Genomic DNA, 14,647 nt, shown 5'->3' with positions numbered 1-14,647 from the left:
CAAACGAGAGGGCTTGTGCAAGTAGAGAACTCCGTGTGTGATCCCATCCCATTGATTATATGGAAGCACTGCTCCCAGCTCAGCATTGGCCGATCCTTTCGCAGCAGGAAAAAGTAATTCGATGCTTTAGATTGTGTGAGAATTCCTTTAGGCTCTAGCCCCTAAGAAATCCTTTAGGCTCCTTGATTACGACAGTACATTCAAGCAAAAGGAAGGCGGGCTCGAATGTGGAACCAGTAGCAACCAAAGTGCATCGTGTGTTTTCCAAGTTTTGGTTTCCTCCAATGTCTCATATATTCAAATCGCACAAATATATATATATATATATATATATATATATATATATATATATATATATATATAGTAACGCTATTCTAAGCGTGAGTGTAGAATAGCTTATTATACACCCCTAGTAAAGTGTAGTAAATTAAAAACTTGAATAGTAAAAAATATATTTCAGAATTACCACATTTTGTACAGTGTTTTACTAGATTATATATATATGCAGATCCATCAAATAGTGTCCACTTTCCCTCACACAAATTGCCAGCTCCAACCACTACTAGTGCCATGTCTTTCAATTGCTTGTGACATATCTACTCATTATATCTAGAGAAAGAAGTTCTTTTGGCATCTCTTTTTAATGAGCTAGTCTTTCATTCTTCGTAAAGATTAAATGTCCACATATGTTTTGTAAGCTCTGCAAGTTCATATGTTTCTCCTTTTCTTCTCCTCCATTTGTTGTTTTTTGACAAATGGTGAATTTTATTAACTCAAAATAAAGCATCAAAAGGATATAAACACAATGAGCACACATCCAGACTCTGCAAAATTAGGATGAAGTAAAAACCAAAAGAAACTCTGAAATGCCAATTCCAGACGCTCCGGCAATCCCACGCCGTCCTCATGCTCAGTCTTTCTCGTCTGTGGCAACAGAATCCATCGGCAAAACATACTCATCCCTTGCCCCTCACGACAATCACCTAGCTGTGCATAACCATGTTGCCTCTTTCCTGGACCCTGTAAACAAATGCGTAAGCACCATCATACCACCTGAAGTGAAGTTAATAAGAGTCGGTTTCGAAATGACAGCATTGTAACACAGGCATTTCTTTCAGGAATGTCCTGCCAAAGGGGAAACATAACCAAGAGAATTAGAAAAAAAAATCAAGTGCAAAGACATCACAGTCCTTGGAATTCAACATTTGCAGGCTCGTTACTTCAGTTTGCTGCTGGTCCACAACAGCATACACCTCTGCTAGGCCAAACCAACGAGTGAAAAAATGCCATGAATTGACGCATAATATTTTTCCTCGACAGGTTTATCGTACTCATGAGTACCAGTGTTGCCCGGATTCTCCCGAGTTACTAAATTTCATGAATGCTGTAGAATTGCTTGAATTGCTTGGAGAAAATGTGATCTCAGCAAAATGAAAAACCCACATGGTTTGGTTGAATTGCTTGTACCGTCAATGGCATGCATAATGAGCCACACAAAAATGATGATGCACACAACAATAAAATGTAAAGCCAGAGTCCAAACAACAACAACAACAATAACAAAGCCTTTAGTCCAAAACAAGCTGGGGTAGGCAGACCCCATCCAGAATCCATCACAGTTAAATCATACCACTACGGGTTTTAGTTAAACTACGAGCGAAGGAAGAGTGTCAGTTCAATAACTGGACCAAAAGTAAAAAAACAACAGCTGCAACAAATGTCAGGCCTCTAACTAGATCTTAGAGGCACCGGCTGCAGGAAGACTAAACAAGCACATCATAACATCACTGGAACATGGAGAACTCCGGGTAGCATGAAACACGGTTTGATCAACTTCCACACGACCTTCCGTCTTGTAATTCCTTTGAAAAGAGAGGCTTCCAAAGAGCCACCATGAACAGGGTTATCTCACATTGAATCAATGCCGAGAAACCTCTCTGGCACCGAGAAAGGATCGAGCTCCAAACAGCCTCGAAGCTTACCTCCTTTTTCATTTGTCAGATGGAAGCGAGGGATCTGGTGAGAGAACTTTAAGTACTCATCCTGACATATCGTTTCCACAGATGGCTCTCTTCTAAATACTGTCCTGTGACCATCCACCTTTCTCAACAGCTTAACTTGTATGGACGAGTCCGTATGGGTTAATATCTCCACCAATTCATAGTCACAATTTTTAAAATCGCGCGCAGTCCATCCAGCCCTCCAGTCCTTGTAAACGGCCCAGATCTCACGAGGAAGAGGAATAATTTCTAATTCTTTCTCTCTACCAGTTGGTCTACTACATACAGGATGAGAAAATGATTGTGTACCAGTGTAAGTCTTAATAGCAACATTTTCACTGGAAACCGTAAAGATTCCACAGCCAACAGGGCGATCTTCATTGACCAATCTTTTCTCCTCCTCTCCCCGAGGAGAGACATAAAGCCATCTCACTTGTACTTCATTATTCTTGAGATCGACTTTCCTTATGCCGGCATAGTAATTGGGGAACTTATCTATATCATTGTAGAGAGCCCAGATTTGCCCAGGTTTGAACTTGTCAAGCGATCTCATTTCTGTAAATTCATGGAATTCAGATTCAGCACATTCAAATTCTGCCTGGATAATATCATCAGATTCCTCATAAACATCAGTACTATCTTGTACAGCAGATTCAGTGTAACTGCTTTCAGGTACAACAGAGGCAAAAGCATCTTCCAAGTTAGGGGGAAGCGCATCAGGATCAAGTTCAACAGCTCCTTCTGGAATGCCGTTTCTCTCAGTCCCCTCCATCCAGTGATAAGGGACACAATGTGAAAACGTTAGTGTGTTATCCCGAGGTATCACATACGGGGTTGCCTCTTTCAACCCCATAAATAAGCTAACAAAGCCTTTTACTTTTACGAGCGGCATGGCAATGATGCTAGTGCTTGTCGTGAAATCATAGAAAACCTGAACAAGTTCATACTTAAAATCTGTGTGGTTTTCAGCGTCCGAACTCCAGCCAATGTCCCATCCTTTGAAAAGGGCCCAAACTTCACCTTTCTTAGGATATATCTCAAACGAATTTCTTGTCTTGCTTTTATCATAAGAAATGGTCTGGGAGAAGATCTTAGTTTCTTTAGCTCTGTGTAATGCTCCATGCTTAAAACGTCCACAAGCAACAGGCAGTTTCCCCCGTGACCATGCCACCTCTGCTTTATTTCTGGGATCAAATTCGAGTGAAACAAAGTGTACCTCAAACTTTGGGGCCCTTTTTACCTTTGTAATTCGAGCATAAAATCTTGGCATACGGCATTGACTATCATAGAGAGCCCAGATCTGATTGCGTTTAAACCGACTTACATCTCGAAGTTGGTTTTAGTCAAAAAAATTCAGGACATAATACTTCCACTTGTGTGTCATCAGATTCTTCAGCAACATCCATACCTTCTACAGCAGATGGAGTGTTATGGTCTCTGTTCTCTACCACCGATGTCTTTGCAAAGATCCCTGCGTTCATGCATGTAGCATGCTGCCTCTCCCCAACCCCTTCAGATTCCTTGTGAGATTTATTTCCTCTGGATGAACCAGCATATGCGGCATCAAATTCCGAGCCTTTTACTGACCTGCTTTCTGAAACAACACGAACAAGAGGCTGCTCCAAGTTAAGGGGAAGCGCAGCAGGATCAAGTTCGAGAGCTCCTTCTGGAATGCCTTCACTTTCAGCTGCACCCATCAAACGGTATGGGATACAATGCGAGAACCATATTGTATCATCCTGCCTTATCAGATATGGAGTAGCCTCTTTAGACTGCATAAATAAGCTAACAAAGACTTTTATCTTGACAAGCGGCATGACAGTGATGCTAGTGCCAGTCGTGAAATCAGAGAGGACCTGAACAACTTCATACTCGTACTTCTTTTGATTTTGAGCATCTGAGCTCCAACCAATATCCCATCCCTTCAGAAGGGCCCAAACTTCATCTTTCCTAGGATATATTTCATAAGAGTTCCTTCTACCAGTGAATATCGCATTTACACGATGAGAAAAGGATTTCATGTCAGTGTAAATCATAACACCATCGGTGGTGGCAACCTTATAGGTTCCACATCCGACAGTTCGATCTCCTATAGATATTTTCTCCAACTCTCCATCGGGACAAACTTCAAGCCATCTTGCTCGTACTTTATTATTCTCCAGTTCAACTTTCTCTATGAAGGCATAGCAGTTCGGATACTTATCTATGTCACTGTAGAGAGCCCAGATCTGCCCAGGTTTGAACTTCTGAAGCAATCTAATTTCTGAAAATACTCCTGCATTTTTCCACACAGATTGCTCTGGACCAGTAGGAACATGTTGGTCCGTTAAAACATGTGCTATGAAGGCCTTCGAGCAATTTTGGCAGCGGACAGTTTTCTGTGTACTTGCATGGTGGTACTGATATTTGGTGTCACAAGCTGGACAGATGGTCCAAAATGTTTGCAGCCTTGCGGAATTTGAGCCCGATAGCTGTTCTTGCTGACATGTATTATGGAGATTCATGGTAGTATGGAATGAGGTATACTACTTTCAGACAACAGAGAACAAGCAATAGAACAAAAAGGTAACTTGTCAACCTGCACCAAACAAACAAAAAATTATGATCAAGAAATTTCATGAGTACATTCTAAAACAGAAGAACAGCATGTGTTTTTTGCTACATAAGGGTGTGTACAATGGTGCGCTATCTTAACAATGCCACCTAGGATAATTGTTGAGTTGGAAGAGAGAGAGATGAGAAAAAAAGCTTTGTCTTCTCCAGCTAAGAGATGATCTCTTAGTAAGGAAGATAAGACAATTCTATCCATTTTACAAGATGTCATCTCTTAGTTACAGATGTTCTAATAATTTTAAACATCCCACAAATTAAGGAGCATGCAAACATTAATTGCTAGAGATGGCACTAAGAGATAATCCACTGCATCATATGTTTTTGTCCTCTCTAAATGACATACATGGTATAAGATAAGACCCTCTTATCGACGATTGTACATGCCTAACAAGCAACCAAAGAACAATGCTCACTATCTTGCACCCTAACATAACAAAATTAACTCAAAAGGCAGCAATCTCATAATTTTTAGCCACGGTTACAAACATGAAAGACCATTAGGACTCAAAATGTAATGCATGTGTTTAGACTTCATTAGATAGTCCATAGGCTAAACATGTAACGTATGAGTTTCAACAAATATGTGTTGAACTAATCAGAGAGCACTCCCACTGCCAGCAGGGTTCAATTTCTCACATTCCAGATAAATTCTGCAAACCCCCAGAAGTGAGTAACAACTGTGTTTTCCAGTAGATTCCACTCAAATCTGTCCTTCATCTCTTTGTATCTTTCCCGGTTGTTTTATTGTCCTTCAAACATTATCCTTTGTCTTTCGAGGAGGAACCCTTTGACAGGTTGGCTACCATACTGGTTTCAAGGTAATTTGACAAAAAACAAATTAAGGACAATTAAAGCTCCACAGTTGGTAACTTGTACTTTGTGCCTTCTTTGGCGCCTAATGCACAATGACACACAATTATATGCGTCTTCGAGAAGAAAAAAACACAACGACAACTGATAGCTTAACAAGATTATCAATCGATCCATCCGCTACAAAAGGAAAAAATAATAATGGTGATCTTCATCAGTGACTTCATTGAGTGTAATCCCTTAATACATCAGATTCCTCTTGCCTATAAGCCCATCTCAAAACGCTCCTCACCTCACCCACGAGTCGTCCCCGGGGGGCGACTTGAGCGGTTCCCAATCCCCTCGCCGCCTACGCAACCTTCTCTCCCATTCCCTCTCACCGTCGCGGGTCATCCCTGCCAATCAAAGGCCCGGCATGGGTTGGCAGCGGCTGGACGGTCTCGCTGCCCCCTCTCCTTCCCTTATATCTCCCCTCTCTCCCCCTAACCTTAGTATAGGTTGCCGCCGGTGGGACTTTCCCATCGCACCTCGAAGGTTGGCCGCCTCAGGCGGAGGTGCTCGTGACCAGGAGGGCCAACGTTGTGCCTCGCCTTGAACTGGGGGCTCATTGACATGGAGCTAGCATGTCTCAGACCAGGTGCCGGTGTGGCTCTCCGGCCAATTCGGGGTCGCAACCATAGGGGTTGTTTTAAAAAAAAGGAGGATACACCCCAACCTCTGCATCTAGGAACCGTAGGGGTTGTGGATGCCGACCACCTCACGACGTAGTCATGGCCAAAGGCGCCGGTGGCTACCTCACCACACCTAGGGCCAAGGGCACTGACGGCTACCTTGCCCCCACCTTGGGCCAGGGACGGGTTGCCCGAGGTTCTCGCATCGGCCATGCCCAGATCTAAGGCTATTGAACCGGATGGTTGGCCATGACCGCCGTCTTTCGCTCGTGGATAGTGTCTTCCCATCGTCGGGCGGTTTCACCTTGCTTGTTCTCATTGCTGATAGGTGGGGGGCTCCGGAGAGGGTCGTGGTATGTCTTCTCCAACGGGCATACCCATGTCGGCCAACTGTGAGGCTAGGGTGTGGGGTTACTTGGATATCGGGGCGGCGGCTCGGGTGGTGGTCCATCTGGTTTGCCTTTCAACGGGTTTCTTGGCGGCGACGGTGGTTGCACTCTTTGGTCGTGTGGGCGGCAAGTGATGTGGCGATGGGTGATCTTGGTACTGGTGGTGCTTCGACTGTGGTGGCTCTTAGATCCTACTTTGGAGGTCTATTTTGGTGGCGACGGGCCGACCCTTGGGGTGGGTTGGTGCTCGTGATTCCTCCTGTAGTGTGGGTGAGAGGCTCCGGGCAAAAACTCTACGCCCCGGCGTTAGTGACGACGATGCTCGTGGGTGTCGCGTCCCTCTTGAGGGCGTCATGTGGTCCCTCTCCCTGCGCTCCAGGTGAAAACCCTTGACTACTCTTCGGTCACGGCGACGTCGACGTGTTGCGCTGTCACTCTTGAGGAATTGATTTGGAGTCCAGGTTCCTTCCTGTCATGCCACGTCATCATCGGCGGGCAAGTTTGGATCCTATCTTGAAGCTTCTTTGACTCTAGCATGAGGCGGTCATGCTTGCCTCCTCGTCTTTTACACAGGTCCTTGTTGGCACCACTCGTGGTCCTCGCTATCCGCAGGCAGGATTGGCGCTGCATGCTCCGGAGTGGGAGGGCAGGGGGCCCTCCCCGACGATAGCTCGGTTTGAGCGGTGCATCAAGGTTCAATAGTTTTCCAAGGTGGCTCGGTTACTTTTCTTGTCAGTAGTCTAGGTCATTTTGTGGTAGGGTGTGGCTTCTCCTATACTTTTGCTTTTTTACCTTTGATCTGTGTTGCTTTATATATAAAGCAGGGCAGAAGCCTTCTTTGGTAATACATCAGATTTCTCTCTACATTATTTCCCAGTTCAGTTATACTGCAAATTCTTCATTGTTCAATCATGTATTCTTGAATGATGTAATGCACATTTCTTGATTCTTTTTCTAGATAAAGGGAACAGTAAAGTTTTCGTCTCTAATTGTCTGCTGAGTCTATTTTACACCCTCAACTTCAAAACCGCTTAATTTACTTCCACGACTATACAACTGCAAATAACCCCATTAACTTAAATACCTCGTTTTTCACTGATATCAACATCCTATTAGGTGGTATATGAAGAGGTGATATTGTTGTCAGCTATCGCCTCGGAACAGACACCTCCCCAAACTCCAAGTTCTTGTCATAGTCCAGTTATCACTCCCAACCTACAAATCTGTGCAGTCCACTCATCAGTGACTTGTCTTCTTCAAGCTCCACTGTGAACCTTCCTTAAAAACACTAAACTATTAAGCAACCCACCTCCATTGGCAAAGTCGTCATCTACATTCATTTGCACTTAACCTCATCACCAACCACGCCAGCTACTGCTGCTTCTTGCTAGTTTTTACTCCCTCCGTCCGGAAATACTTGTCCTAAAAATGGATAAAATGGACGTATCTATAACTAAAATAAGTCTAGATACAACCATTTCTAGGACAAGTATTTACGGACAGAGGGAGTATAAGTTAGGCGGTTTGAGTGAACAATTCTGATAGTTGATGGATGTAAAATAAATGATTCTGTCATGTAAAATAGAGATAAAGATACTACTACCTCCGTCTGGGTTTACACGTCCGGTGAGCCAGCAACCACGTATGATTTTTCAAGGTCGCTAGATGTATACAGTTGCTATCCTCGATCTCACTGCTGTATCTGCGCTTGATCGATTGGTTTGGTCAAACGCACTGTTAGCGGCATTTAAAAAACTTAACAGGCAACTGGCTGCGCGTTGTAAATGCTAGCTAGTGCTGGATTAGCTGCATGCAAAAGTGAACCATGCAGTCAGCTCCATGCAAAACTGCCAGCGATTTGATTGGTTGTTGCTATTCTCAGAAATTACGCATCGTTGGTCCTTGAATTTTGGTTAATAGGCCCAATAAACCCGAGTGGAGGGAGTGAAAGCAAGGCCACAAGGATACTGGATGTCATACACAGACAAATTAAATGCAAAAAAATTGCAGCAATAAACATTTTCTAACAAGTTTTACAAGTTTTTCTTCGTATATTTACTACTATGAAGCATAACAATTCACAATGTTTACAGCTTGCAATAAAGTTTCAATGTCACCAAAAGTACATATAACTTCTCTATTTTGTACCGCATCCAACCATAAGCTTGAGATCCAAAAAATTGCATGTGCAATGGAAAAGAAATAAGGCACATAATTAACAAAAGCCTGAATCAAGAGCACATATTTTCTGCACAAAGCAATGTGGTTAATAAAGCAAGCCAACGATGTTTCCAATAAGGTGACTTTAAGTTCACTAGCCACGGATTAGTGAAATATTTTTACTATAATCACAACATAACCGGCTAGGATCTAAACTACAAGGAATCAAAAGAAAACGTAACTGATCACTTTATTCAAAATATACTGGAATCTGAGAGCTTTTGTAATTAAGGTATGCCGCTATTAACTGATATCAGAAGGACCAAGGCAATATCTTGGCATGCAGTGGAATAATATTATGTAGTGATGACTCATGACAAATAAGCAGATGCATAGAAAATAAAATTCTTTAGAATTTAGCCAGCATGTAAATTAGGACAGGTAAATATTGAGCGTGTTCAGTTGTATATGTGTGAACCAAAAAATAATAAAGTTTGTAAACGGACAAAACAAAAGTTCATACTTACCACAGATCATCATGACAGGCAGGAGAGCATGAGCTTGGTACTGTCTGCAGAAATTTTTTGTCTCATTAATGTTTGTTTTCAACTTACCACTATGCTCATAATCGTACAAACATAAAAAAATAAATGCTATGTGCAACCACCAACAATATGATTCTTATTATTATTTGGCTCCTTCTCAATACAAAACAAGGAAAGGAAGCTAAAGGGAAAAATAGAATAGTTCTCAGTATCACTCTTGGTATTTTTCAATAAACAAACGCAAAAGCTTTGCCTTGTATCATTAATTAAGAAGGTTGTTTCCTAATTAATCAGAGGAAAACCGGGCGAAACCTAGAGTCAACTGCTGTTTCTTTCTGTCCAAATGTAAAGATAAATAAAAACTATAATGTGATAGCAAAACAAGGAACGCATTCAGTATTCAAGCTAAAAAGGGAACACAACCTTTTTTCTCAAAAAAATTCCCCTTTTTTGCAATAACAGAGAAAAAGCATTGTACATCTGAAGCCCACTTTCACACTGCAGCGGCATGCTTGCCAAAGGAGGTACCAATCCTTTGGTGCATAGGAGTCCTGCTAAAAGACTAACGACAGAAGAAACTGAGCCCATGGCTACGAGCCTAGTAATCAGCGTGAGGGAGCAACCCAAAATAGCGGGCGAAAGGGAACAGCAGAAGTTCCCCCAAGGCCCCAAACCTTAGCCGATCGATCAAAAATAATATTCTTGATATCCAAGTCGGTGGTATTCTGGCATTCATCAGCTCCAAACCCCAGTGGATTGAATCTGAATTTGCCCCAAAGTTCATCAGTCAAGATGTACGCTATTCCGTCGTAAACAAAAAAGGGAAACACTAATGAGCTGACGTACCTTCAGCAGCACATACTTACCACTACGGTCATAATCGTCCAAACTTCAAAAATAAATGCTGCATGGAACCACCAACCAATATGATTCTTACTGCTATTTTCCTCCATCTCAATACAGAAAGGAGAGGAGGCTAAAAATAGAACAGTTTTCAATGCTGATATTTTTCAGAAAACAAAGACAAAAGCTTTGCCTTGCGTCATTAATTAAGAAGGTTGTTCCCTGATTAATCAGAGGAAACCCAGGCAAAACCTAGAATCAGCTTCTGTTTATTTCTGTCCAAATGAACAGCGAAATAAAAACTCTAATTCAACAACGAAATAATGAATGCATTGAATATTCAAGCTAGGATAACACTACAAAAGTATTTCCCCCATTCTTTTGCTCAAAAAATGTTTTCACTGTTTGCTGCTACAAAAATTCCCCACTTCCGCACTGCGGCGGCATGTTTCCCGAAGTAGACCAACAGAGATACCAATCCTCCTTTGGTGCATAGGAGTCCTGCTAAAAGAAAGCCTAGCGGAAGAAGAAAGAAATTGGGCCCATGTCTACGAATCGGCGTGACGGAGCAACCCAAATAAGATCCTGGATATCCAGCTCAGTGATATTCTGGCGTTAATCAGCCCCAAACCCTAGCAGATTGAATCCAGGTTTGCCCCAAAGTTCATCAGTTAAGATGTATGCTATTCTGGCACGAACAAAAAACCGAAATACTAACGAGCTGACATTGGCTCAGCAGCACATACTTTTGGCACAAAACAGAGTAACTAATATAGTCGAACTGAAAGCATAAGGGACCAGAACAAATTCTGTACGTAGATGTAACCGTCAGTGTACTTCAAATTGGCAGAATAGTTCAACAAAAAACCTGAATCAAAAGCACTTATGTTTTGCACAAAGCAGCGTGGTTAATAAAACATGCCAACAGAATTTCTAATGAGGTGACTACAAGTTCACCAGCGTTTCCCAAAGGAGATGCCAATCCTTTGGTGAATATGGTGCCAATTCCCATAGGAGTCCTGCTAAAAGACTAATGACAGAACAAACTGCACCCATGGCTACGAGCCTAGTAATTGGCGTGACGGAGCAACCCAAAATCAGCGGGCGAAAGGGAACGGCACATGTTCGTCCAAGGCCCAAAACCCTAGCAAATAGAAAAGGAGATCCTAGATATCCAACTCGGTGGTATTCCGGCGTTCATCAGCCCCAAACCTTAGCAGATTGAATCCGGATTTGCCCCGATGTTCATCAGTCAAGATATACGTTATTCCGGCGCAAACAAAAATGGAAATACTAACAAGCTGAAGTTCACTCGGCAGCACATACTTACCACTACGGTCATAATCGTACAAACTTCAAAAATAAGTGCTACATGGAACCACCAACCAATATGACTCTTATAGCTATTTTGCTCCATCTCAATACAGAAAGGGAAAGGAGGCTAAAATTAGAACAGCTTTCACTGCTTTGCCTTGTGTCATTAATTAAGAAGAAGGTCGTTGCCCGATAGATTAATCGGAGGAAACCCAGGCAAAATCTAGAATGGACTTGTGTTTCTTTCTGTCCAAATGAACAGAGAAATAAAAACTCTAATTCAATAACGAAATAATGAATGCATTGAATATTCAAGCTACTCCATCCGTTCCAAAATAGATGACTCAACTTTGTACTAACTTAAGTTGGGTCATCTATTTTGGAACGGAGGGAGTACAAGATAACACTATAAAAGTATTTCCCCAAAAAAATATTGCTCAAAAAAAAGTTTCCACCTTTTCTGCTACAAAAATTCCCCCCTTTCCCCCATTTCCACACTGCAGCGGCATGTTTCCCAAAGGAGACCAACACCAACAGAGATACCAATCCTTTGGCGCATACGAGTCCTGCTAAAGGAAATAATAACGGTAGGAAGAAAGAAATTGAGCCCATGTATACAGATCGGCGTGACGGAGCAACCCAAAATCAAGTTCCCCCAAACCCTAGCCGATCAAAAAATAGATCCCAGATATCCAACTCTGAATCCGGATTCGCCGGCCCCAAAGTTCACCAGTGAAGACGTACACAGTACTAGTATTCAATCAAACGCGAGATTTTCTTGTTGCCTCGACTCAAGGCATGCGGGAGAGCAGAGGAGGCAGTGCGGTTACCTACCTAATCGTCGGCGGCCGGTTATGTGGTAGCGCGACAACGAGGGCCTCCGCCTCCGCGAATGGCAGCGGGCGATGCCGACGAGGACGAGGAGAGGAGGGAAAGGAAGGAGCGAGGGTTTTTCTCACTCTCAGCAGCAGGGGAGCAAGTGAGGAGGGGGAGATGTGGACGCCAGGGGACCGACGAAGGAAAACAAAACTAATTTCCGGTCAGGAGGGCGGCCATGGCAGAGGTCAACAGGTCGAAGTCAGACCCCTCTCTTTCTCTGCTGCAAACACACGCACGCACAGCGTGACCCTCCTAGCCAATTTTTACACCCCTCCGCTACTGTGAACGCACTTTTATTTTTTTAAATTTTTTTTTGCGGGTGATGAACCCACTTAATTTCAAGTACTCTCCTAATCCCAAAAAATATGGGTCGTGCTACGCGTCCGCCGGCTGATCTTTTTAAAAGACCAGCTGGGTTGCGAGCCGTCCGATCTTGCAACAGAAGCTTTGTTTCAGAAACATCAAAATCACAACATAGATTATGTTTCAGTAACACAAGCAACGTTGCAATATGGTGAGCTCGTAAGCCCAGTGATGTTTCAGGAAACGTCGGGACGTTACAAACCGGCGAGCTCGCAGCTCCCGCACCTCCACAACACCGGCAATGTTTCAGAAACATCGGAGATGTAGCAATCTGGCGAGCTTGCAGACCCGTGCCTCTGTAACATCAGTGATGTTTCAGAAAAAAAAATGCAACACTAGGATGGTTGCAGTGGCGTAGGCGGCTAGTGATGGTCGGAGCCGGCGTGGTGGAGATTGGCGGTGGCCATGCCGAGCATGGGAGCTCCGCATCGGCGCCATGTTTTCGTAGGTGGCCGGTGATGGTCGCGGCTTGCATGGAGGAGATTAGCTCCATGGTTGGGAGCTCCGCAGCGGCGCCATGGTTTCAGAGGCGATAAACGACCGAGGAGAGGGAGGGAGGAAGGGAGAGGGGCGGGCTGACAACTAAGGGGGAGGAGAGAGGAAAGCCTATGAGCAAGGAAAGGGAACATGAGAGCTTGCTCGCTGGCGGCGGCACTGACGCATCTGGCATGTCTCTCAGTCACCGCTGCGGGAATCCTAGATCTTGCAACAAACTAGTTGTTGCGGTGGGAGAATTGCAACAACACCTCAGTTGCAAATCTGGGCTATGGAAAGAGACGTCTGATGATAGACAGATCGACAACCACGAAGGTGATCGACGGACGCAGAAAAATCCGCCGGTTGAACAGAAGTTTTTCCCGCCTACTAAGTACTTTTTTTGGCGAAATTACTAAGTACTAATCCATTGTGTGGAATAAAGTTTTCTTCCCGCTCATGCTCGTTTCATCCAAACGACACCGAAGGTGGGGCCGCTAAGCAAAGCCCCACGCGACGGACAAAAGAGTCCAATGTCGAAGTCCTCCCTCCCCGAGCCCGAGTGTGTCGGCGCCAGCTAGCCCATTCTACGTAGCTTGTTGGAGGAGCTCTGGCCTTGAGCGAGGGTGTTGTCACCAGGTGCAAACACCGACTAGTCATACATAGGAGTTTCATCGAATACAGTTTTCCACAGAATTGGAGAAGGGCAACCTTTCACTCAAGTTTGGACAATAAAAAGGAAACTTCTATTTATTTTTTGAGATTCAGTAATCAACCTTATTGCAGCGAGTACAAAGAACAAGAGGAGAAAATAGTAGCTCAACTAGCGGCCATTCGTTTTGGAGCTATGACCTATGAGTTCGAAAGAAGCTTGGTAGAACATGAGCATTGCCTTGAGGACCAAGACAAAAAGAGAACTTGATTAATTTATTGATAAAGCTCCAATAGTAGAACCTCCAACGAACGGATAATGTAAGGGGTTTGGGTGATGCCGATAGATGCAAGGAAATCCTATCCGGTCTCTCTTAAACAACATATCATACTTCCGCAAGAATCTATTGGTGTTCCTAAATGAACTAGAAACACCGCCCCTCCCGATCACATTCCCTAGTTAGTTCTAGGAGATTTTAACCTCATTTGTTACCCACATGAGAAGAATAACATCAATTTCCATCACAGCGACACGATTAATTTGCATGACAAACGACAAAGAAACCCCGGTTCATGAACCATACCTTTTTAACTTAGCATGGGACTCCGCCTTCCCTAACTCTAGCCTCATCAAGCTATCTTGTGTCACCTCTGATCATGTGCCACTTGTAATCACTTTGTCCACCTCCATTCCTCGCTCCCACCAATTTCGGTTTGAACGTTTTTGGGCCTTCTCCCATCATGTCACCAAATTGTGGCCCAAGCCTGCCAATCTAATGGCCCCACACATAAGTCTAGTTCTGCCATTCTGGCCCGCACCCTTCAAGCAAGTTTTCCATGTCTCCGCCTCCCAACATTTTAGGAAAAAATCGATCCATGTGCTTCACAACCAGGGCACGGACTACTTCTCACACGATCACAAATCACTCATTCTT

At 43.7% G+C, this 14,647-nt stretch overlaps 1 protein-coding gene across 1 annotated transcript; it reads right to left on the bottom strand.

Moving 5' to 3' along the window:
• Positions 1-1,525: 1,525 nt before the first annotated feature.
• On the bottom strand, positions 1,526-12,345 carry LOC119353093. The gene is made up of 3 exons (XM_037619672.1): positions 12,180-12,345; positions 9,171-9,214; positions 1,526-4,578 (listed from the first exon to the last, which is right to left on the bottom strand). The coding sequence occupies exon 3, from the start codon at positions 3,268-3,270 to the stop codon at positions 1,909-1,911; it is 1,362 nt and encodes a 453-aa protein (XP_037475569.1). The 5' UTR covers positions 3,271-4,578; positions 9,171-9,214; positions 12,180-12,345; the 3' UTR covers positions 1,526-1,908.
• Positions 12,346-14,647: the final 2,302 nt, after the last annotated feature.

Source organism: Triticum dicoccoides, chromosome 2A, assembly GCF_002162155.2.
Source record: "Triticum dicoccoides isolate Atlit2015 ecotype Zavitan chromosome 2A, WEW_v2.0, whole genome shotgun sequence".
Taxonomy (NCBI): Eukaryota; Viridiplantae; Streptophyta; class Magnoliopsida; order Poales; family Poaceae; genus Triticum; species Triticum dicoccoides.
This window is presented reverse-complemented; position numbering and strand designations above follow the sequence as displayed.